This window comes from Falco naumanni, chromosome 13, assembly GCF_017639655.2.
Source record: "Falco naumanni isolate bFalNau1 chromosome 13, bFalNau1.pat, whole genome shotgun sequence".
Lineage (NCBI taxonomy): Eukaryota > Metazoa > Chordata > Aves > Falconiformes > Falconidae > Falco > Falco naumanni.
Genome location: NC_054066.1, coordinates 6,703,470 through 6,725,885, shown reverse-complemented (window position 1 = coordinate 6,725,885; position 22,416 = coordinate 6,703,470). Strand labels below are relative to the sequence as shown.

The 22,416-nt window shown below is 47.6% G+C and overlaps 3 protein-coding genes across 3 annotated transcripts; all 3 read right to left on the bottom strand.

The window, feature by feature from the left end:
- Nucleotides 1-1,670: 1,670 nt before the first annotated feature.
- LOC121096858 (G-protein coupled receptor 35-like) lies at nucleotides 1,671-4,967 on the bottom strand. Its single transcript, XM_040613419.1, has 2 exons — nucleotides 4,699-4,967; nucleotides 1,671-3,329 (listed from the first exon to the last, which is right to left on the bottom strand). The coding sequence occupies exon 2, from the start codon at nucleotides 3,301-3,303 to the stop codon at nucleotides 2,368-2,370; it is 936 nt and encodes a 311-aa protein (XP_040469353.1). The 5' UTR covers nucleotides 3,304-3,329; nucleotides 4,699-4,967; the 3' UTR covers nucleotides 1,671-2,367.
- Nucleotides 4,968-8,976: 4,009 nt separating this feature from the next.
- Nucleotides 8,977-14,872, bottom strand: LOC121097086 (G-protein coupled receptor 35-like). Its single transcript, XM_040613828.1, has 2 exons — nucleotides 14,574-14,872; nucleotides 8,977-12,974 (listed from the first exon to the last, which is right to left on the bottom strand). Exon 2 carries the CDS (start codon nucleotides 12,960-12,962, stop codon nucleotides 12,012-12,014), a length of 951 nt encoding a protein of 316 aa, XP_040469762.1. The 5' UTR covers nucleotides 12,963-12,974; nucleotides 14,574-14,872; the 3' UTR covers nucleotides 8,977-12,011.
- A 1,930-nt stretch (nucleotides 14,873-16,802) lies between these two features.
- Nucleotides 16,803-17,987, bottom strand: LOC121096919 (G-protein coupled receptor 35-like). Its single transcript, XM_040613549.1, has 2 exons — nucleotides 17,962-17,987; nucleotides 16,803-17,757 (listed from the first exon to the last, which is right to left on the bottom strand). The coding sequence occupies exons 1-2, from the start codon at nucleotides 17,985-17,987 to the stop codon at nucleotides 16,803-16,805; spliced, it is 981 nt and encodes a 326-aa protein (XP_040469483.1).
- Nucleotides 17,988-22,416: the final 4,429 nt, after the last annotated feature.

Here is a 22,416-nt window from a genome sequence, read left to right as displayed (position 1 = left end):
GTGAGTACACAGAACAGCATAATTCAGTTTTCTAGCTAGGGAGCCTGAGGGGGTTTCTTGATCCTCGTCCCACATATTTCAGCCCCAGCACGTCTGAGCCCCTGACTGCCCTGTACTTGGATAGACCGTGCTCAAATGGTGAAAAACAGAGGTTTTGGTCCTGTGTTAAAGTTACACTTTATTGCATCTCTTTTCTGAGTGTGAAACATGTTTACCTGCCTCTTTGCCCTCACTAGCCAGCTCCTCCTGTGCAGTCCTTCGGAGCAGTGGTGGTCCCGCTCAGAGCCATCGTGGAGGCTGGCTGGGGCAGTGAGGACCACCCCTGCACTCCCTGCCCAGCACCATCCCATACTGGCACAACCCAACCATCTCCTCCACAGCCCCTCCAAGGCTCCCCCCTGTCTCCAAACCTCAGTAAGGATCTCAGAACTCATGGTTGTGCAGAGGCTTTGGTGTGAGGGTTCTGTGGTAGGGACCTCTGGCCATCTTTGGCCAAGCGTTCCTGTATTTCTGGGCAAATGGCTGCTAGAGGAAGGGGTGTTACTCGGAGTGAGACTGCTCAGCAGAATCTACTCGGAAATGCTTTGTTTGTAGGCTGCTTTGTATCTCCTCCACCCATTTAATCAGTGGTTGATTACTGAAGGAGAAGTATTTTTTTATCTGCATCTAAAATAGCAGTTTGCTTTGTTCGGAGCTTTCACCTCTGAGGAGCTCCCACCCATGGTGGTGAGACTGTGTAGAAAAAACACACCGGCAGTCAGGTAATCTCTGAAATCACTCTGCTCTCGGCACACAAAGGCCATACCGGGGAGGAAATCTTAAAGGTATATTTAGCTTTATTGGGGACCAGTCCATCAGGTTAAAGACACTAAGATGCTTATGTTAAAAGGGGAGAAACCGACCTCCTTAAAAGGCCTTTTTTGCAGTCAGAGCCTCTCCTGCTCTCCCTCCTCACTGTGCAGTGAGCAAAGGCAAGATCCTGCTTTCAGATTTTGGTGATGACAGAGCAGATACCCCTGATTTCTATGTGGATCTCTGGCAAGCATGGTGAGAAGCCTGCATCCCCTCGGGAGGCTGTCAGGGCTTGGCTACTGTCCCGTGCAGATGGCACGGGCTTTGAGCAGCAGCACAGCCACTGCCCAAGTGTATGGAGGGCTCTGCTCAACTATGGTCTGCAGCAGAGCCTCTCCTTGAAGGGTTTCCTCCTTATGGCATGTGCCTTGAGTAGGAGGAGATGCAAAGGCTGAGCTGGATGCTGGGGCTGTAAAGCTGTTTACGTGGTGGCAGGGTTCGGCCCAGCACACGCAGGCAGGTGGAAGCCCAGCCTGGGGTTGGGAGGCGTGAATGGAAGTGTGCGTCTGATATGTCCCATACAGGGGCATGTGGCTTTACTTACATTAGTGGTTTTACCTACTTAGCTGTTTGTGGGTCAGTGCATCACAAGGTGGTATGCACCGCTCTGCCTTTGAAAATCCCAGTCTCCGCTGCAGCTTATACCCCCTGCCCTGCACTGGACAGTGGGGAGGTGAGCTGTCCCTCCTGGGGACAGACAGCAGAGCAAGTCCTTATCTCCCACCTTTTCCATTTAACTCATTAAGAGACTGAACTCTGTGCTAGTAACACAACTTTATTTATGTTGGTTTCTTTGGAACAGCTTGCTGCCACTTTCTTTAGACAGTCCTTTGCATTATAAGGCTGAATAGACCCCTAATACGGGGTCCTTATTCCCACTGCCCCACCTCAACTCTTTGGATAGGAGTTTTAATGTCATTTTACTCAAACACTTTTGACGTAAATTTTTTTTTCCCCAGTCAAAGCACTTGCAATTTCATATCACCTTGTACTGAAATTGATGACCATTTTGTAGCTGTTACATAGTATGAATGGTTTTGTGAAGCTGTCTAAAGCAGGCTAAAACTGTCTCTGCTACTGTGGCTATGCATTATTACCAACTAAAAACCAAGATGTTTGTGATTTATAAAAACATCCTCCTTTCTTTTTCTTCTAAGTGGTTTCACTTAGACTTTTAAAAAATCTTTTTATATTTGGAATAACCTCTGTTTATATGTCACAGCTACAGCTATATAAAAGCTGATCCAATGTGAGGGTGAGTGATAAAAAAAACCCCTTTACCACTGGCTGTACTTGTTTTGGCAGAGAATTATCCATAGCAAGCTAGATCATTACATCAGGATCTGGACTGCTATGGTTGTCTGAATCAGGGCTAATTTTCATGTGTCTAAATCATTCCCATTAGTAGAAAGTCCCTCAATCCCACTCACAGAAAGAAAGTGGGAAAGCCTGCTATTGAGTCCCAGTTGAACTTGAACATAGCAAGTATCAAATGTGAGCTGCATGGGTTTTGCATTAATGCATTACATGTGGGAGCTGAATTTCAGCTTCTTCACTGGCTTCAAATTTGGACTTTGCTAGCTTGGGAGACGCTTCCTTAAATTCCTTGTTGACAAAGTAGTAACAAATAGCATCCAGGCAGCAGTTTGTGTTTGCGAGGACTGAGGCAAGGTGAACAAAATTATTGACCCACTGTATTGCAGAGCAGTTGGAGCTGGTGGAGTCCATTATAAAGCGAAGGAGATGCCCGAGGTAAAGAGGTAAAAAGCATATGATGAACACAGCCATGTTTGCAGACACGATGTAGATGGCCTTTCTGATTGACTTTTCCTTGTGACAATATTCATTCTTCTTTCTCATGAGTTCTGCAATGACTTGTATGGAGCAATAACTCAAGATGATCAATGGTATGAAAAACCCTACAATAACAGCACACAGTGTGATCACTGAGGGCTTAACGGAAGGTTTTTCAAAGCAAAGTTCATCTTGTCCTCTGTCCTCTAACTTTTTAATGAGGGACATCACGCAGATGACGACTATCCAGAGAAATCCAGAGGCACAAGCTGCCTTCAGGGGTGACCTCAGCACCTTGGCTTTCAATGGGTACTTGATTGCAAGATACCTATCAGCTGCTACGACAGTGATGATACCGATGCTCATTAGGCGGTTTATGAAATAGCCACCTTCAAGAACCAAGCACCAGCTACCTACCTTCAGCTGACTGAAGTGGGATAAAGTTTTAAAAGGCAAACTAAACAGCAGCAAGCAGTCAGCCACAGCCAAGTTGACCATGTATACTCTGGTTTCTGTCCATTTGCCGAGTTTGCAGCAGAACACCCACAGCGCCGACATGTTCAGCAAAATGCCCAAAAGCAAAACTGGGATGTAAACACACAGCTGGACAAGTGGAAAGCTTTCATAGGCTGTGATATTGCAGCTGCTAGGGTTCATTTTGGGTCTATCAAGATGCACAGTTCCTGAAAAAGCAGATTAAACCTTTTAAAAGCTAGACTCTTGACTGAATCAGTGATTAATCCAGATAGTTCAGGGCTTTAGCAACAGTGGAAACCAGATTGTGGAGATGACTCTGCAGAGCAGAGCTGGCTGTAGGGTACCTTGTGGGAAAGAGGGGAGTGCGACACAAGCCTGATCAGTTGTGGGGAAGAGAAAAGTGCAGGTTCTCACTGGGTCCCATGGAGGGAAGACTGCTCGTGGAGGCAGCAGGGGAAAATGCTTGGGCCTCCCTTTTGGGCCAGAGTCAGACCAGGCAGTGGCAGGTATCCTGCAGCTCGCAGTTATGTGAGCTGTTACCAACCATCTGAGAATGGAAATCTGACAATGAGAAGGAGATGCCTAAACCCAGCTCTCATCCCTTCCCTTGTAATGGTGCTCAGGAGAGGCCAGCCAACATCCTCATAGCTCAAAATATTCCAGGAGATATGCAGCAAAAGAACAGCTGTCCTCTCCTTCAGCCCTGAGCTGTGTCTGCACCACTTCTCGTTAGTGGTAACAGCAGTTATTAATATCTCTCGTTAGTTTTAGCTGCCATTGAATCTGTACTCGGTGGTAGCATTTAGTGGTCTGCGTGTACTTTTCAAAGAATATGAAAGTTGATCTTCATCTCAGAAGTATTAGAGCAATCTGCCATGATTCCAACACCCCAAAAACCCACCAATGCCACAGCACTATATTTCACAGCAGCCGCGTGAAATAAAGATGTGAGCTGTATCCGATCTAGTGGGTGGTTTTATCACCCTGGATTTAAGGGCAATATTGCTGGCACTCCTGCTTCGGAGGAGTTAATGCAGGACTATATTCCAGGTGCAACCGTTCACGGATAGAGACCAAGGAGGTCTGAGATGTCTTTGGATTTTCCCTGCAAGAGGAACATTGCTCCATGGGTGCAGGTTCCTGGGATCGAAAGCATCCCGAGTGAGCAAACCATAGGGCAGCACTGCAGCATCTACATGTATCTGCAGCTCTGGGCTAGCTCTGAAAATCACATTGCTAAGGAATCAGGCCAGAGACCTCTTTGGAGGTGAAGGAACGTGCTGCAGCCACTACCTGCAGCAGCTCTGTGCTTTGGATGTGAGGAATGAGTTATAAGCCCAGAAGGTATAAGGGTAGATCATAATAGAAAATGGGGATCTAGCAAAGGCTGAGACAGCCCTTTAGCATCCAAAACATGTCTAATGTGGCCAGTATCAAACTGAGCCTTAGAAAATACACAGGCTCCAGCCCTCTCTCAGCTTCTCCACCACCATTTTAGTGTCCCACCATGTCTGGGGAAGGCAGTGCCTTGCAGAGCTCAAATAACCAGGTCAGCAAATAGCCAGGAAGAATTACCTGCTTGCTTGCTTGCTCGGAAAGCGTGAAGGTTCCTCCAGACCAGCTGCGGTGCGATGTGCAGGCACGATGAGCCCTTGTAGCAGTGGTCCTGGCATGTGACCAGCAAGGTGTCCTGCGATGACCACTTGCTGGTGGTTGTGACAGCAGCAATGCTGGTCGAGGAAGCACCCCCACCCCTCCTCAACGCATTTCCCCGGGGTTGAGCTTCCTCTGCCACCACTGGCGTGGCTCGTAATCACCCCCTGTTGACTGAGAAGCCTGCAATACCCTGCAGCAAGGTGAAATGCTTGTCTGCCGTGTGGCCCGGCAAATTCCTCTGGTGATGGAAGGGCTTTGGGTTTCAACTTTGATTTACTTTCCATTGTGTGATGTCCCACCGGGCAATGCACATTGACCTTTCTTGCCCAACAGGCTGTGCACGTGGCTTGCAGGGGACCTGTTGGCCTGGGGTGTCCTGAGGTCTTCTCTCTGCCTTCTAGACCGCCACTCCTGCTGGGGAGGGAGGGGGGACTGCCACCTGCTGTCACACTGCTGACCCCCAGCACAGAGCAGCCCTGGCAGGCCCCCAGTGCCATTCACAGAGCTGTTGGAGAGGTGAGGGCTGCACTCTGCAGACAGTTTTGCGATTATTATAACTGGGTTTCACTCTGAATCATAGTAATTGTTTCACCTTCCATAGTTCTCATCAACCACCAATTCTGAGAAAATGTGACACCGTGACCCTTTGACCTGCTGACTTGGTGACTGCTCTACAGTTGCAGGCACCTGCTGGGCAGGGGCTGCTTTTTGGCTGCCCCTTGCAGCCTGCTTACAAGAAGAGTCCAAACACGTTGATCAACAAGCTCAAGGGTCTCGCTCTTAGTACATTGAATTGCTGTCTTGGCCAAACACATTTCCCCTTCCCACTTTTCAAGTCATCTTAGAGCAGCTTCTGGAGTATTTCTGCATTATCTGCGTATTGCAAACCAGCATTTGAGATTAATTCCTTGCCACTGTATAGTCAGCGTAGAGCTTAGCTTAAATGCTTCTGAGTTTCCAGGGATTGCTTTTGCCTTTCTTGTGACTGCTTCTTGGTGAATGCTTACAAGTAGCTACTGACCTATTAGTACGCTCAGCCTGTTGATCCCCTACCACCATCATTTTCATGTCACAGTCCTTGTTAGTACTTCAGTTTTCAAAGTCATCCAGCTCCTGGGCTGTGATACTTTCACCACTGTGCAGAAAACGCTTCACTTTGCATCCTCAGGTGTTATCCACAAACTTCTGTTGTCTGTATCAAGGCAATGCCAGGATTAACCATGAGCAGTCAAAATCAAGCCTGCAGGGAGCTTAGCTCATGGTATCTCTTCAGTGTGAGGCTTATCATCCACTGCTTGGTGCTGTGGTCACCAGATGAAGGCAGATATTTTTCCAATCAAGCTGGTGAGGCTTCAAAGGAGGAACAAACCATGTCATTAGGCACAAAAGAGCTGGCTGTGATCAGCAGGTTCACCAGGGTATGTGAGAGAAACTCAGCACCAGCTACCAGTAGGCAAAGCTACAATAAAGTGATATATGTAGAGAACTTACATGTTTCCTGGTGTTGCTCTTGGATTTTCTGATTTCTGGACACCACTGGGTCAGAATCCTCACTCTTCTCTTCTTCACCCTCAAGGCTTTTGCAGCTGCTTATGGCCCCTTCCACCCAGTTCCAGGTATTATCACCTCTGCCATGGACCAATGATGCTCACTTGGTATTTTCCCCCGCCTCTGCAGCTTTCAGCCTGTCTCAGCCCTGTGAGTGCTGTCACCATGTGGTGCAGTGCAGGTGACACTCGTACACTCTCATTTCCTTGGTGGCAGCTCTCTGGCAGGGTAGTCTGAGGGCCTGTGGCATCACTGAGTACCAGTGTCTGTACAAAGTGTCTGCTTGCAAGGTGCTCCAAAGGACCTTTTCCACTGACACCAGTGTCTACCACACCTTGGCTGGAAAAGTAATTTTCTTAGTGGAAAAAGCCAGTGAAGCAAAATATTCCCGCAAGGTGAAGCAGCACTTAACCTTTTCCTTTCTATGTGTCCCTCCCATTTAATGTTAGTCAGGCATATTGTGAATCTGCAGACGTTTCAGATCTGAGCATAGCAGAGCTGTTACTGGCCAGACACTTCCCTTTCTTCCCCCATCCCAGAGAAGGGACTGTGGTGGTCTCTGCCCTCGATCCTCTCTTGGCTGACTTTACTTAAAAGCCTTGCTGCTGGTGTGAGATTTCATGTGCTAATTCCTTTAAATTTCTGGACTTCCTGTGTTCCTAATCCTAAGTGAAAGCTGTGAAAAATAACCAGTTTTCAGGACATACCTGGACAATTTTCTTGGTTTTATCAGCAGCAGTACTGAGTAATTTCACTTCTTTGCTTGTAATTTGTAGGTAGATTTTCATATCTAAGGCAAGAGTTTGCTGAGACCCATTTGATCTTTACACTCTTGATCTCTAAGACTTATTTCTGTTCTGCACAATCATATTTCTTTCCCTTGTAAGCACTGCATGATGTCCTGCTTGAGGTTGTGTCCCAGGCAAAGAAAGCTCTTCTCATGAGGTTTTCCTGTGCTCCTGGTACAGATTACAGATTGCTAACAGACAGGACAGCTCCGGTTTGATGGGCTCCTGCCTCCTTTCCCTGCCAGCGAAGGTCTCGGTCTCTTCTGCCTCCCAGAGGCTGTGCCCTGCTGGCTACAGCCACTGGCACAACACGATGGGACAGGGCCTCTGGCAAGGTGAGACAGGTACTGGTACCTGCTCCACGTGTGCAAGGGGGACATGGGATGCTGTGCTACCCCGCGGCATTTGGATTCTGCAGTTTCTCTGCCCTGTGTGGGTTTTTTCCTGGCTTTCTCACAGGGAGACGTGATGCTGCAACAGCAGGTCTTGGCTGAAACAGAACCACAGGCTTAGGAGAAGAATGTGTCAGTATTCTTTTAGCATGGAAAGCTGGTGAAATGGCAGTGTCGTGCTAATAACTGCATCAACCTCACACAGTGACCAAGCCAGGGTGTTGAGACTGCTTCCCCTTTCCCCTTGCTTAGCACCACTCAGAAACTCAGCCACTGCAGGCAAGGCACTCACAGGGCGCTCTGCACAACAGCCCGCTCGGTACTGCCGCAGCATCAGCACTGAAGGGCTTGGCCATGTGTCTCTTGCAAACACACTGGGCAGGGCATGGCAAAGCCAGTACACTGGAGACTGCTGGGCAAAGCTCACAACTGGGACACGGCACTGCACTGAGAAACTGAAAACACAGAGATACCTCCAAAACCTGAAAGCAGCACCCGGCTCACCAAAATGCAGAACTCCTTGGTATGTGTCCTTCAGCCCCAGAAGAGGAGTGCTGCTGGAGCCCAAACCTCTGGTGAGAACTCAGAATTCAGGCCTGCCCAAACGCAGCCAAACTGTGAAATGCCACCTGCCTTCCCTGTTTAGAAGGGCCAAAAATGTTAAATCAGATGGCTGCTCAGTTAGAAGCAAGATTCTGGATTACTTGTAGGCTTTTCCCTGTGGTTGTGTTTTGTTTTGTCTTATTTTGATTTCGTGGTGTTTAGTTGGGGTTTTTAAATGTTTCTGGTTTTGTTTCTTTCAAGCCTAAATTTTGACCGCAGCATCCATTTGCTCATTTAAAGCTTAAGCCACTGTTAGCATCTTTTTCTTTTAAGGGACAGAGAGATTATATCTTGCTGAAATGGTAGCAGAATCCAGTGGTGCAGCCCTGCTTGCTGGAGCTGCTGATGGACTGCAGCTGGTGCTCCCCACTGTCATCAGCCAGACTCTTGTGCTAAGGAATGGGAAAGATTTGTGGATAACTATGTCACTGTCCTCATGGATTTCTATTCCAGTGTTGTTTGATGGCTGGTGGTTTGTTGGGCCCAAGTACTGATGACTTATCTGTTCCATTTACTAGGAGGACTCAGGGAGCTGAGGTTTTGTTCAGACTGAAGAAGAGTATCATAAACCCATCGTAAACATCATTGTAACTTGACACATAAACCAGACAACAATTTTGTCCAAAGTAGTACATACATCTTCAGGTAAACAGAAAGTGCCTTGCTCATCTTTGGGTTGCACTATAAATATCCTGTTGTAAGGCAGATCTTATACCATGGTAGCTAAGTGTCCTCTCACAATCTCCAGTACAGGTTTAATGTTAATAATAGAGGACTGTGGTGTATAATGGTAAAAAATGAATATTTATTTATAGATATATTACTATGAGATAGCTTTATTTTCATTTGCAAAATAATGTTTCCTTTCTTGTTTTCATAGCATTCAGTACAAACAACAAAAAATATTACTTAATGATGACAGGGATTATGAAGTCAACAAATTTCCACTTTACAATAAGAAAAAGGAACACTTTATTTTTGAAATTTAGAACATGAACAGTAGGAGACTTCAGCTTCCTAGAAATAAAAAACCACATTCATTTTATACAGCTCTGTATGCAGTAAGCTTGGCTATGTATAGGAATACCAACTATAAATTATTTAGCACAGCTGTTGTACTGGTTTTGTCACTGACAGGGAGTAAGTGAGCAGCTGTGTGGTGCTTAGCTGCTGGCTGGGCTGAAAACGCAGCAGCTGTGTAGTTTAATAGAGTGCCTTGTCTGTGATCCTTCCTTGATTTAAAAACTATAGGCTTGGGTAAGAAGAAAATGTCCTGAATTTTTTTGGTTGCAAAACAGTAGCAAAGGACATCGCAACAGCAATTAGTATTTACTGTACTATGAGGACTATACATGAGGCCACATGCACAAAAACTTTGCTGCTTTGTATTTCAGAGCAGACAACCTAATTGAAGCCCATTGTAAACTGAACAAGGTGCCCCATATTCAGAGGGAGAAAACACGAACATGACTGGGTTTGCAAAAAAAAGTAAGTTGTTTGCTTTCTGGATTAACAGTAGGATAACAGGTTGATATGAATCAACATTCCTCTTTTTTCAGAATAATAAAAATTTTCATAATTATCTGTTTGGACAGACATTATAACCAATGAGATGCCAAATCCCAGAAGGAGATCCCAGAGCCAAAAGTGTTTTTGAAGGCCTTTGCTGCTGTTTCTGGAAACAGAAGTCTTTTTCCTTGCTGAACACCGCTCGCCGGGCCACGTAAGCAATGCCTGTCGTGAAGGTCAATAGCAGACCATAGAGAAGAACGGGCTCATGGGGACCCTAAGCCTCTTGCTCTCCAAGGGCGGTTCATTGCAGTGTATTTGTTGACAGCTACAAGGGTGACCACACTCACGCATCTCCTTAGGCAACAGATAGTTTTTAAGATCAGGCACTATTTGTCTCATGTATCTTTTCCTGTCTTTGAAAAGAGACTTCAAAGAGCAGAATGAGAGCCAAACAGTGTGCAATGATTAGGTTGGTCACATACATACATGGCCCTTTTGCTCTGCTTGCAGTGAAATACCAGTAAAGCCAAAGCATTAAATAATACATTGAAGAAGAAAATTGGGACATAAATGATCAACTGAATGACCTGAGTAGTTTCCTCCATTTTTAGGCCACAGTTGCTCACAGCAGCTTCCATCATGCTGCGAGCTCTGCCAAAGTATTGACACAGGGCAGGTAGATCTAACATTTGGATGGGGAGTACTTCCCGTGATGGGAATGGCTGTTTGCTGTGTTGTGTAGCCAATGTCCAGGCAGTGGCTTCAGCATGGGGTCTGCAAGCACTAGAAGGTGACAGATAGGCCACTAGTAGGGGAACTATTTGTAAGTTGTCACTAAGAAAGTTAATTGTCTCTAGGTTTAAATGAATAGAGTATGGGTTTGCATTCCCTGGAGGAATTTTTTTAGAGGTTTGCAAGTCAGAAGACACTGAAAGTCAAGGACCATGTAGCCAGCTGAGATACAGTTATCACATGCGTTTCAAAAACCCTGTAACATTTCTCATGCTGACTTTAAGTTACTATGTGGTAAAATGTTAGATTAAATTTCTATGCAGATAAATGTAAAGTAGTCATGCTCTGGCACTGTCTGCCCTCTCAGCTCAGGTTTCTCTATGGGTTGCTTCCTTCCGATGCCCCAAGACCTCCCTTTGTGGCTTAACTGTTTTGAGCTGCTCTCTTTTCACTTCCCTGTGAGGTGAGAGGATACATGTTGCACAGTCAACAAGCACTGGTATTATAGAGGAATGTGGTACCCGGAAAGCTAGACATTAAAACTGATGCCTGGTCTGGGATCCAGCTAGAACAGATCAAGGCTCTCTGCATAATGCATAGAAAGAGTTAAATGTCTCAAAATAAGATGCAGAATTGCTGTTGAACCCTCACTGTGCACTGTCCAAGCAGCTGAAAGAGGAAAAAAAAAACCCAAATCCAAAGCAGTGCTTCTTCACCCAGGACAATGTCGAGAAGCCCTCAGCCATGGGTTTGCTCTGTATCTGCAGAAGGGCCTTGCACACCCTGCTGTCACCAAACCTCCCCTGAAAACTCTTCATGGATGGTGAGGGAGGGATCAGGGCTGCATCAGCTTCGTGTTGCTCACTGCTGTCTTCTGACCATCAACACACTTGCAGTGTGAGGCAGTGACAACTTGGGCAGATGCGACCTCTCACTGGACAGGACACCCGTTGAAGATTTGATCACATGGAAGTACAACAAACCTGTCACCAGGGCTTATGGTGGACACTTGGGTGAGATCAGGTCTTCACAGCTTTACGCTTGATACGCACAATGCTAAGGGTCTGTTCTGCAGTCCACAACGCTTTGCGTAGCTCAGTGTTCCCATGCAGTAATGGCTTTATTTATACCCACAAGGATTTTAGCCTTGCAGATGCCAGGGCATTGCCACAAGCTAATACAAGTGTTATAAGGCAGGAATGGGGCAATAGTCTCAGGCCACTGTGACTCCTGCAGTTTACTCCATACACAGCAATAGCTGCAAGCTTCAAAATTATGTAGGTTTTTTAGATTTTTAAATGGAAAAAAATTCTTTGATGTGAGCAGCTCGGCTCTGTTAGGTTTGGCTTGTAGTACAGGGGCTTTTTCTTGTTTTTAAGTGACCATATGTATATATATTATGGTACTAGAAGTGGATTTGTGTATTGCTGTAAGGGTACTCGGTTTCCTATGTTTAGCTGAGTTTAGTCAGAACTGCAGTCAAGTCACTGAGGACAGAATTCGAGTTAATATCAGAACCCTTGGAGGGTGTTGTCCCTTTCTTGCAGACATGCCTCTACCTACAATGATGGCAAATACTGTAGGTGGTCCCATTCCCTCTGCCTTGAAACTTCAGCAGCACTGTAGCTCTTAACACCTATAGTGCAGTACACCTTGTTTATGTCATGACTTGATCTGTGGGTGGCTGTGACTCTTGGCTTTGGTTCATCTTGGACCTCATTGATGATATACAAGTGGGGAACAGAGAAGGAAATTCTGGAAATTCCTTGGCTGCAAAGTAATAGCAAAATGCATCCAAACAGCAGTTAAAATTTGCTAAGCATGCACTGATCTGAATATAGGCTCTAACTTTCAAGACCAGAGAACAAGCTCCAGCAACATCAACTGCAAACCGCAAGAGCAGTGCGATGTAGAAAGGTGAAAAGCATACGATGAACACACACAAATTCACAGAAACAATGTGGATTGCTTTCTGGATTAAGGTAGTCTCATGACAGCTGGTGGCCATCTTCTTTTTGAGACATTTGATGACTTGTACTGAGCAAAAAATCACAATCCCTAAGGGAATAAAATATCCAAAGATAGTGTAGAATAATGACAAATAACTGGGTTGAATAGATTGTTTCCGAAGGCAGAATTGTTCCTTGTTTTCATGAAATTTTGTACGCAAGTAGGAATAAATTATCAGCATTATCCAAAAACACCCACAGATAGAAGCCGATTTCAGCGGGGATCGAAGAATCTTTGCTTTTAGAGGGAACTTGATCGCAATGTATCGATCAATCGCAATCAGGGTGATGATAAGGACGCTCATAGGCATGTTTATAAAATAGATGTTGTGTATGACGGAACACAGCTTGTCTATGGGATGGTCATACTTGGTAAAATATATCAAGAAAGGCAGGACGAAGAGCAGGAAAATGTCCGCCACCATGAGATTGATCATGTACACCCGGGTCTCGGTCCACCTCTTGAGTTTGCAGCAGAAGACCTGGAAAGCAATTATGTTCAGTGGGATCCCCAAAGAGAGCACTGGGATGTAGACGATAAATTGAAATAGCGCAATGCCGTTCTGCAGCGTGTCATCGTCTTCGGTGCAGTTCCCCATGTTGGGCTGTCTCTGCAAGGAAAGGGTGCAGGCATGAGACTGAGCTGGGGGACAGGTCCTCTGGGCTGCATCCTCTGCAGTGCCCTGCTCTCCCGGCTCTGTGGCACCTCACTCAGCCATCGAAGTTACGCTGTCACTCACCACCAGCTAACACAAAACCACACAGGCAACACTGTCTTGCAGCTATTACAGGGTTAAACCTGCCTTGCCCTGCATCTAGCCCTGGTTTGCACAGTTTGGGTGATAGCAAAGGGTCTGCAAAGCAGAATGATGGTTTTTGTGGTCTCTTATCTTTGCTGCTGCTGTGGTTATCAGAGAGCCACTGGCTTTAGGGTAGCTGGGCAGTGTTCCCTCTTTGCTCTCCAAGGTCCTTGCTTTGCTGCTGAAGCCACCCCTTGGGTTAGCTGTGGGTCTTGCCAGGCCTGTGAAGCTCCACAGGGCTTGAGCCCTTCCAGGTGTGGTAGGTGGCTCCACTCCTGGGGGTGGTGGGAACACTGCTGCAGGCTGGTGGTTGGGTGCCTGCTGTGGGCAGGCTGCCCCCAAGCACAAACCCGCTTCTCTTTCTGCAGGATGCTGGGGAGGAATAGCTCAGCGTGGGTACCACCAGCCCTAGCTGATAACAGGTTTCCAAAGAGAGAAGGGAAAGTGAGCATGTCTGATCTCTGCCTTCGAAGATAGGAAGCCAAAATGTTGCTAGAGCACAAAACACAAATCTAAGGTCTTAGACTATCTCCTGGTATTCCTTTAAATATTTCAGGGCATCTGCTACCAGCAAGGAGGCTGCGGAGGGTAGATCAAGCTTAGTCTGCAGCTTATAAAGGAAATGTTTACAGTGAGGCGGGAAAGGAAAACACCCAGATTCCTGCAACCTTTTATAAATACATTGCCTTATAAGTCAGCAACTTCTAAGCATCAACATCTAAACTGTAGAGAAAATATCCGATTGCATGAACTAAGTGAACTGTTTTTAGCTCTGAGACTGGGAGATGTTTCTAACAACCATGGAGGAAACCACAGCACCTGCCCGAGCACCAGCACTGGCATGGCATTGCAGAACTGAGCCAGTTTTAGGGTGGAGTTTATGGAGGAACTAACGTGCAGCTGGTCTCCTGGCTCTCTTGGGCTTTTAGCCTCATGCACTGTGGTACCACCTACCCTGCAGCCGTTCCCTGTTCCCTGCCAGCCTGCTAGGATCCTTCTGCGGTGAGGAAGCCACTCTGCATGCTTAGGAGGAGCAGCAGAGCACCACAGCCCCGTTGAATCCCCCATGTAAGCAGGGAGCCAGCGGTGGTTCCCAAGGTCCCACGCCACCGCGTGCCTGGTGCCAGGTGTCCCCACGCTCACAGAAGTGCGGTAAGAAGCACTAGTGTGAAACAACAGCGAGGGATGAAGCCCTCCCCCGGCTGACACGTGGCTGCAAAACGGTGAGGTATAGCAGCTGTACAAGCAGGAGGAAAGGGGGGCATCCGCGTAGGGCTGAGGATTGACCCGTAGGCTAAAAGGGAGGCAGCCCTAGCTACCGCTTCAGCTAGGAGGTGAGAAAGCACACCCTGAAGCCCCGGGCAGAGCACACTGCCACGCACCGGGGTGGGAAGAACGAAAAGACATTACCTGAGTCCTGTGGGGCCGTCAGGTGGGGTTAGTCTCAGAAAGGCTGCGGTGTAGCTGCGGGCATGCTGGCAGGGGAGGAGGTCTGTTGGGGCCGCGGGTGCTGGGTGCTGCTCGGAGTGGGGCACAGCTGCCTGGGAGCCTGCGTTGACAGCTCAGGAGCACTGAAAACACAGCAATGAACTCTTGTTCCCCAAAGTGCTTCATTTATCACCTATTTTTTGGAACGGTCGAGTCTCTGGTGCCCTCTGTTGTTCCGCTCCCATCAGCTCAGCGCTTCACCATCACTTTTTCCGCTCAGCCTGCGCTCCCCCCACCCTCCTCACACAAACCAGCCATTAAAATTTAATGTTTTCAGTCATTGGGAAAACAAAACAATTTCTGAAATAAAACCCATAATGGCTGAAAATTATTCTTCTGGCAGCAAAATGTCCCCCAGGGAGCACAGCAGCCTGAGCCATCTCCAGCGGCGTTGCAGAGCATGCCCCAGGCGGGTGGCAGTGTGGGGGCTGGTGGCCTTTCCGAGGGGGCACCTCAGTGCTCACGCACCCCCTGACAGTGAGCCCAGGACGAGGGGACCCAGCATGCTTCTCTTTGGAGTCTTTACAACAAAGGTGACAGATGATACGGCCCTGCTTATCCTCTGCAAAGCAGCCGAGTGTCCAACACTTCTCATCGGCATCGTTGGAAAGCCCAAGCAATGACAGTCGCTGCCAACCGGACACAGGTGAGACACACCGGCGTGACAGTGAGCACACCATCAGCGTCAGGAATTTAGAAACATGTTTAAGAACATGTCCCAGTGGTATTTCATAGTCATTTTGATGGCTTTTGCTGTCTGTTGGCTGCAGCAGTCACAGTCCCATCTATGTGAGCCAGCTGATGGGAATCAGGCGCTGACTCCCTTGGGATTTGTCCCATTAATTCATGTCTCCTGAGCTTGTGGTCCCAAAGGTGACAACAGCAGATTAAGCAGCAGCTGTGGGCTCCCTGAAAGCAGATGTAGGTCACAAGGGAAATTGTGTAAGTGGGCAAGGAAGACTCCTCCGAACTGTCTGCTGGAGTGCTCTGAGCATTTCCTGGGCAGAGCTTGGGGGCCATTTCAGAGATTTTTCAGTATTTAGAAAGAAAAAAGCACCCAGTCCTGGGGAGCATTTGAATAATGTATAGAGGGTCAACCCGCTCCCCATCTCCCCTGACTTTTCTAGGCTGCTGACTCATGTACAAATGCATTTCCCCCATGGAAAAGTTAGGGATGGCAACGTGGGCAGGTTGCAGAAATGGACGCAGCCGTGTCCAGCCGTGGGGGTCAGCCGTAGCGTGATACGCTGACCCTGAGTTGCAGCCAGGAGTGTGAACCTGAGGGCCAGCCTCCTGCTGCGACATAAACCCAGGGAACAGCAATGCACAGGTGGCAAAGGTCTAGGTAGGGTTAAAAGGGCTTCCCCACGGGTGGGAGCAGCAGCCCTTGGGGGTGGCTGCTCTAAGGATGTGTCTCTGTGCCAGGGCTCAGCAGTGCAGCAGGGGGGGAGCTGACAGAAGGACTGACTCTGCTTTGAAATCTCCTGGACTTTGTGCCTTTATGGCACCGGACAAGTCTTGCTTTCATCCTCAAAGTGTTCCTTCGCATCTGTCTGACCCATTGACCCGAAGGGGAAGGGCAGGCAGCAGAGTCTAGGCTGGTTTTGGAAGGCCAGGTACTTCAGAATATGCTCGTACTGCTTGAACCTCCCCCAGCACGCCAAAGGAATACTATAAAAAAACCCAAAAAACACCTGGATTATTTTAATAATGCAAACAACCTAAAATGCACAATGAGGTAAAACATGATGTATTATTTTGTACGTGTTGGCAATAATTATCAATTGCCTTTAGCTGTAAAATGAACTAAAACAGGGAGACATATGTAGGTCACCTGTCTTCCTGTAAGAGTAACAAGTAGGTGTTGGAGGGTGCGATGGAGACACATTAACAACCAGCAGTTACACACTCACTTTTACACACCTCTGAAATAACTTACTCATTTAACAGAAACATAGAGTATAAATTGCAATTAACTTAGCCATGCTAAACCTAACTTCCTAAAGAGAAAGAGCAATAATTACCCCAATAACACTGAAGCTGTGTCTTCTCGTGATCTTACAGAAATATGGGGGGGTGCATGTTGGGTTTGATGTTTTTTGTCACCCCTGACACCCACCCCACCCTCCGCTTCCTTTAGCAAGTGTGTATCTACAAGGGGTGGATTTGTTCTATTTTTTCAGTGCTGGGTCTGGGCATTAGAAGGGCTTCATGGAACTCCTTGGTCACAAAGTAGTAGGAGATGCTATCCAGGCAGCAGTTGGACGTGGCAATACACCTTGTCATGGAGGAGAAGTTCTTTGTAACCTGGAGCAGGAAACAGGTAACTCCAATGCCCTCCATTACAAACCTGGCAAACACGCCAAGGTAGGCTGGCACAAAACATATCAAAAATATGATCAGGTTTGCATAAATAAGGTGAACAGCTTTCTGGGTTAATTTGTCCTCTAATGAATTTGTGTTCAAGCGTTTCTTAAGGTTCCTGATAACTTCTGTGGAACAAAAAATGAAGACTGCTAACGGAAGAGTGAAAACAAAGAAAATGGAAAGCAGGCTCAGAACAGTGGGCGCAGTGGTATCCTTCTGGAAACAGAGTGCGGCGTGTCTCTGCTGAAACTGAAAGGTGGCCCCGATTATCACGGAGACCCACAGAAGCCCACAGAGAAAGGCAGCCTTTGATGGAGACCTGAAGGTCCTGGCTTTCAGGGGGTGCTTTATGGCAATGTATCGATCAATGGAGATAAATGAAACTATGTAGATGCTCACTACCATGTTGATAAAATACGTTGCCTCTATAAACTGGCAGAGCTCATCTCGGGTTGCCTTATTCCAGAGCAAATAAGCCATGGAAGGCAAGATGCAGATGACAAAGCAGTCTGCAAGGACTAAATTGATTACATACACCCTGGTTTCTGTCCACTTCTTTATCTTGCAGAAGAACACCCAGAGGGCAAGGGCATTAAATAGTGCTCCAAAAAAGAAAATGAGGTTATACAGACAGAATTCAATGAGACGAACACTGTGATACAGTTCTAGATTTGCGACATTGCAGCTGTTGGACACATTCATTGTCCTGATGTGTAGATGTTGTATGATGTTCTGAGACCTGAAATAGGAAAAGACATGGTAAGACTTTCCTCCTACCTCTTAACAGATACATGGCTCCTATAAAAAAGGCTATTTAAGTAAGTGTTTATTTTGTTATGCATGTGAATTTGAGGCTACAGAGCTGGCCTTCTCAGTCAGCCTGTAACTGGGATACATCCTTTGTCAAGCTTTGTTTATGTTTACTCAGTTTAGGAGTAAATACCTCAAGGTACACTTCCAATAGGACATGGTAGACAGCCTTTATTAAATAGGGAGATATGAATGGGGGAGTGTGAAATAATACTTAGAAGAGCTCCTATAGATAGCATGGGCATCCTGTCACAATGTGAACACTAATTCCTTAAACCAGGCAGTGCAAATAAGATAAAATTGCCCTTAGCTTGATTTTGAGCTAGGCAGGGACTGCAGCAACCAAAGCTAAAGCCCAGTGCACCCCATGAGCAAAAGCTCTTCTACCAGTTGTGCTGGCTTGGGAGCCGGACTAGAGCAGCGATGGACTGAAAGGGCATAGCAGATTTTCCTTAGTAGACATCCTCATGCTCTGGCTCTAACTGGGCAGGTTTCTGAGCCTTTGGGCTGCCTTGTGAGCCCAGAGCTCCTGCTACATAGAGGAAAACAGAGCTGATTCTGCGTTCCTGCATCCCAAAGGCACATGTGAAACCCCAAGAGAGTTGGTGAGGCATGCTGCTCTCCACATCCTTGGGAGGGGAATGGGGGTGGAAGGGTTTCAAGCCCATTTGTTCCAGGAGAGAGTATGAGTCTGCAGATGTAAAGGAGACAGAACACCTGAAAGAAGGAACACTGGTGCAAAACAGGGAACTTGCCATTAAGGTCTGCTCAAGGCAGGCGCCCTGCCACCCAGGGAAATCCATGAGATGTAAGTAGTAGTAACTGAGCCTCTGTCACACCAGCTGCTAGATGTTTCACAAGAGTATTGGTTGTGTGAAGAGTGTGACTTTGTGGGCAGATAACAATCAGCTTTCATCAGACCCCATCCTGGGCAAAGTGGCTTTATGTGACATGCATATGGAGAAATTATCTGAACCGGTAATTCTGCGTTTGTGTCACTGAATGTCTGCTTGCATCTAAATGTGCTTTGGAAAGAATTTTAACCTTTTGATTTAAAATTAGGTTTTTACCACTCTAACAGGAAAGTATTGAGGGATGTGGTTAAATCCTACAGCTTTCACAGGTGCAGGAAGGGACACCACGGCTGGACATGCCTGGCTAAGCAGTTGCCTCTGCAAGCAATGCAGGCATCGTGTGCAGGCGGTGAGGGCACTGCCTGCAAAACCAGACTCCCGTTCTGAAGTAACCAATAAAGACACAAATAACTCTATTGCTGGGGGGATATGCAAGTGTCTTGGGCACCAACGGACACTACTGTGACTCCTGCATGGAGCTCTTTCCCAGTTCTTAAGTGCCCAGGTCTGGTTTTCCCAGCAGAGGCTTGCGGCTCCCTGCCTGCACCCTGGAAGGAAGCTCACAGCTGTCACTTTGGGAAAATCTTGCTGAACTAGAGTAAGTAGTAGCAGGAAAACGCCTTACATCAAGGGCTGAAGCCACCTTGTTATGCTCACTCACTGTACAGGGCAGATCTTTTTGCTGGCATGGCTGATGCCCAGGTTGCTTTTCACTGGCCCCAGTGTGTGGTGCCAGCAGCAGCCCCATGCTGAGGTATGGCACAGGCATGCTGTGCTGGTGTGTGCTGCAGCGTGGAAGGGCTCTGGTGGACACCACCTTTGGGGCTGGAGGTGTCTCACAAGTGCTCCAGGCCACAAGGCAGCTCAGAGACCGGTGTGGAGAGGAGGAAGGAAACAAGCAGAAGGTGTCAAAGCAGGCCACGTAGCACAGACAGAGTATGGCTGAGCAAAAAAATGTCTTTAAAGAGATGCAGTTTGATAAGCTAGCATATCCTGTGGCTGCTGGAAATGCTTAAGGAGGGGCAAAAGATGGCTCTAGCATCAGAGGGGCTAGGCAGCAACATACAGCTGTGAGAAAAGGATGGAATGACTGTAAAACAGTGTCTTGCTGTTGCTGGAGGACCAGGAATAGGCTGGGGCTTGACAAACAAGGTGGGGTGTGTACTGCTTTCCCCCCACCATAATAGACTGGGGAGGGCCAGTCAGCAGCTGTGCCCTGCCATGGAAGCTGGTGACCAGCTGGGGAGGAAAGCCGGGGCTGGGCTCATTTCCTCCAGCAGCAGCTCAAGGAGTAGCAGCCTTCTTCTAGACACTTAACAGAGAGCTTGGAGGGGGAGAAGCAAGGCAGACTGAAGGTACAGTGCGTGTTGCAGTAGCACCATGATGGCAAACATCCAGTGGTTTTTCCCAGCAGGGTGGCCACTGTGGAAGCAGCTGCACTGGAGGGGGAGTCTGGTGCGTAAAATCTTCCTCCCTCCTTGTGCGCAGAGCTCAGAAGTGAGCAGGTACCAGAGGGGTGAAGGGTGAATGCGGTGGGTGAAATGGCTAAGGACAGCATGGGAGCCATGGTGGGTGAGGGAAGGGACCTGGAGCCGAGTAGAGGGGCAGGGAGAAGAAAAACGGGGTGGGAAGTATGTGGTACAGCACAGCATCTTCTGCATCAACCGCCTTCAAACCTGTCACCTCCATGGCAGCTGCCCTGATTTTCACCAACATTTGCATAAATTGAATGGGTAGCTGCCAGCAAAGATTTAATAAATATGCTACACAGGTATGAGAGTAGACTTGGACAGGGCAGTACTTCACAGGGGTGTTAGCCCAATCCTGGGCACGGCCGGCCAAGTCCCGGGCAGCCAGCTGACCTGGGGGGGAAGCACAGCCAGGAAGAGCGACCAGGCAAAGTGCTTCCATGGCAGAAGAGCCCTAAGCGAGGGCCCTGCCATGGCACTTTAACTTTTATTTAGTTTCCAAATAGCATAAAGAAATCTGGAAACTGCCTGCTCTGACCTTGCTGTTGTCATTCACAGCTCTATCAAACGCAGTGATCTAAGGGACAGCTCTTTTTTTGCTGGTTTCTGGGGTGGTGGTGGTGGTGGTGGTGTTTGCAATTTGTGTTCTTTCAGGCTCATCTATCAGTGCATCTTTGAAAACAGTAATGTAGTCATCATAGCCATAGCACTGCTTTGAAAGACCCTGGAAAGGAGTGCAAGGGTTTGCTTAGAGAAAAAAGAAAACTTTTGGAATCACTTGTTTCCCACATTGGGATGAATTTAGCTTCCAGATCCCAGCTGCTGTTAGGAAGTAACATGCTGTGTGCGAAGACCCCAGAGAATACCTTGGAATAAGAGCAGAAACTCTTAACACAAAGTTTAATGATCACAACCTATTGCATGGACCTCCGCATGGCCAGGACTGCCCTGCCCTGCAGAAACTGGGCGCCTAAGCCTCCTCTCCCTCCTCCCAGCCACAGCAGGACCCTGAGCAGCAATTCACAGAAAAGCAAGAGAGAATAAAACAAAGTGATATTACCTGTAGGTTTAGTGCCACAAAATCAGCAGCAGGTCCTGACAGAGGCAGGGCAGCCACGCATCCTGGCCAGGAGGAGCAGGGCCAGCCGGCGGGGCTGGAGGGTGGGCACAAGCTGGATGTGCAGGGCAGGTACCTGGCACCAAAAGCTGGCTGGTACTTGAAAGTTTCTATAGCACCTCCTCCTCCTGTGTAGGAGATTTCATGTCAGTTTGGTCTGCCAACCAGATAACCGGTGGCAATACTTTTCAGTGAGGTCTGGTGCCTCACTGGAATTCAGCACTTTCTAAAACGATGCGTTCAAGGGCTAACAGTGGTACTCAGCAGCTGTGGATTTGAAATGCTGTGCTGAAACCTGCAGTTAAGCAAGGCCAGGAAGATGTGATATATGGTATTAGATCACCCTGTGATGAATTAATTCATAGAACTGTAGAATCATAGAATCATTTAGGTTGGAAAAGACCTTTAAGATCATCGAGTCCAACCATTAACCAAATCCACCACAATATAAGCCAATACATTAACAGCAAAAATTATTTAAAAAAAATATTCTGCAAGTTAGGATCTAATAAAATTAAACTGCTGTGCAACACTAGCAGTTTAGAGATAATGTATCTTACAGAAGTCCAACACTTATTGCAGAAAATGAAATAAGAAGCATGAAATGTATAACTGGACAGTAGTCCCCCGATACCTTCACAGAACAGAGCCATGCTTGCACAGCTCTGGGCAGGCAGGTGGGCACACTGAGCAGCTTGGCACGTAGTACAGGCTCTCTCTAGGCTGGAGAAGGTCTCCCCAGCTGCCCTCAGGTGGAGGCCACTGTACCCAAACAGCCCCTTGGCCTGGGTTTAGTGCCTGGGGCAGGGGTGGAGCAGGAGATGGCCACAGTGGGGCCAGCAGCAGGGCTGCAGCGTGCACTCCTCTCTGAGCACAGGTACAGCCAAAGCACCCAGGACCTTCAGGCTGATGACTGAACCAAGGCCTTGGCATCTCACATGGCTGGCAAAGAGCCTCCCTGGTCACACCCTGCATTCTGTAAGCTCCAAAGGGCTCAGTGGTGGGCTATTTAGTTGGTGATGATAATCAGCATGCAAAATAGCTAGCGGGGAGTTGTCTCACTGCCCACTTACCCTTAGAACCTGATCAGCTGTAACACTTCTTCGTTGCAGGTTGCAGAGGTGCTAATGGTCGTTGATTGCTCATAA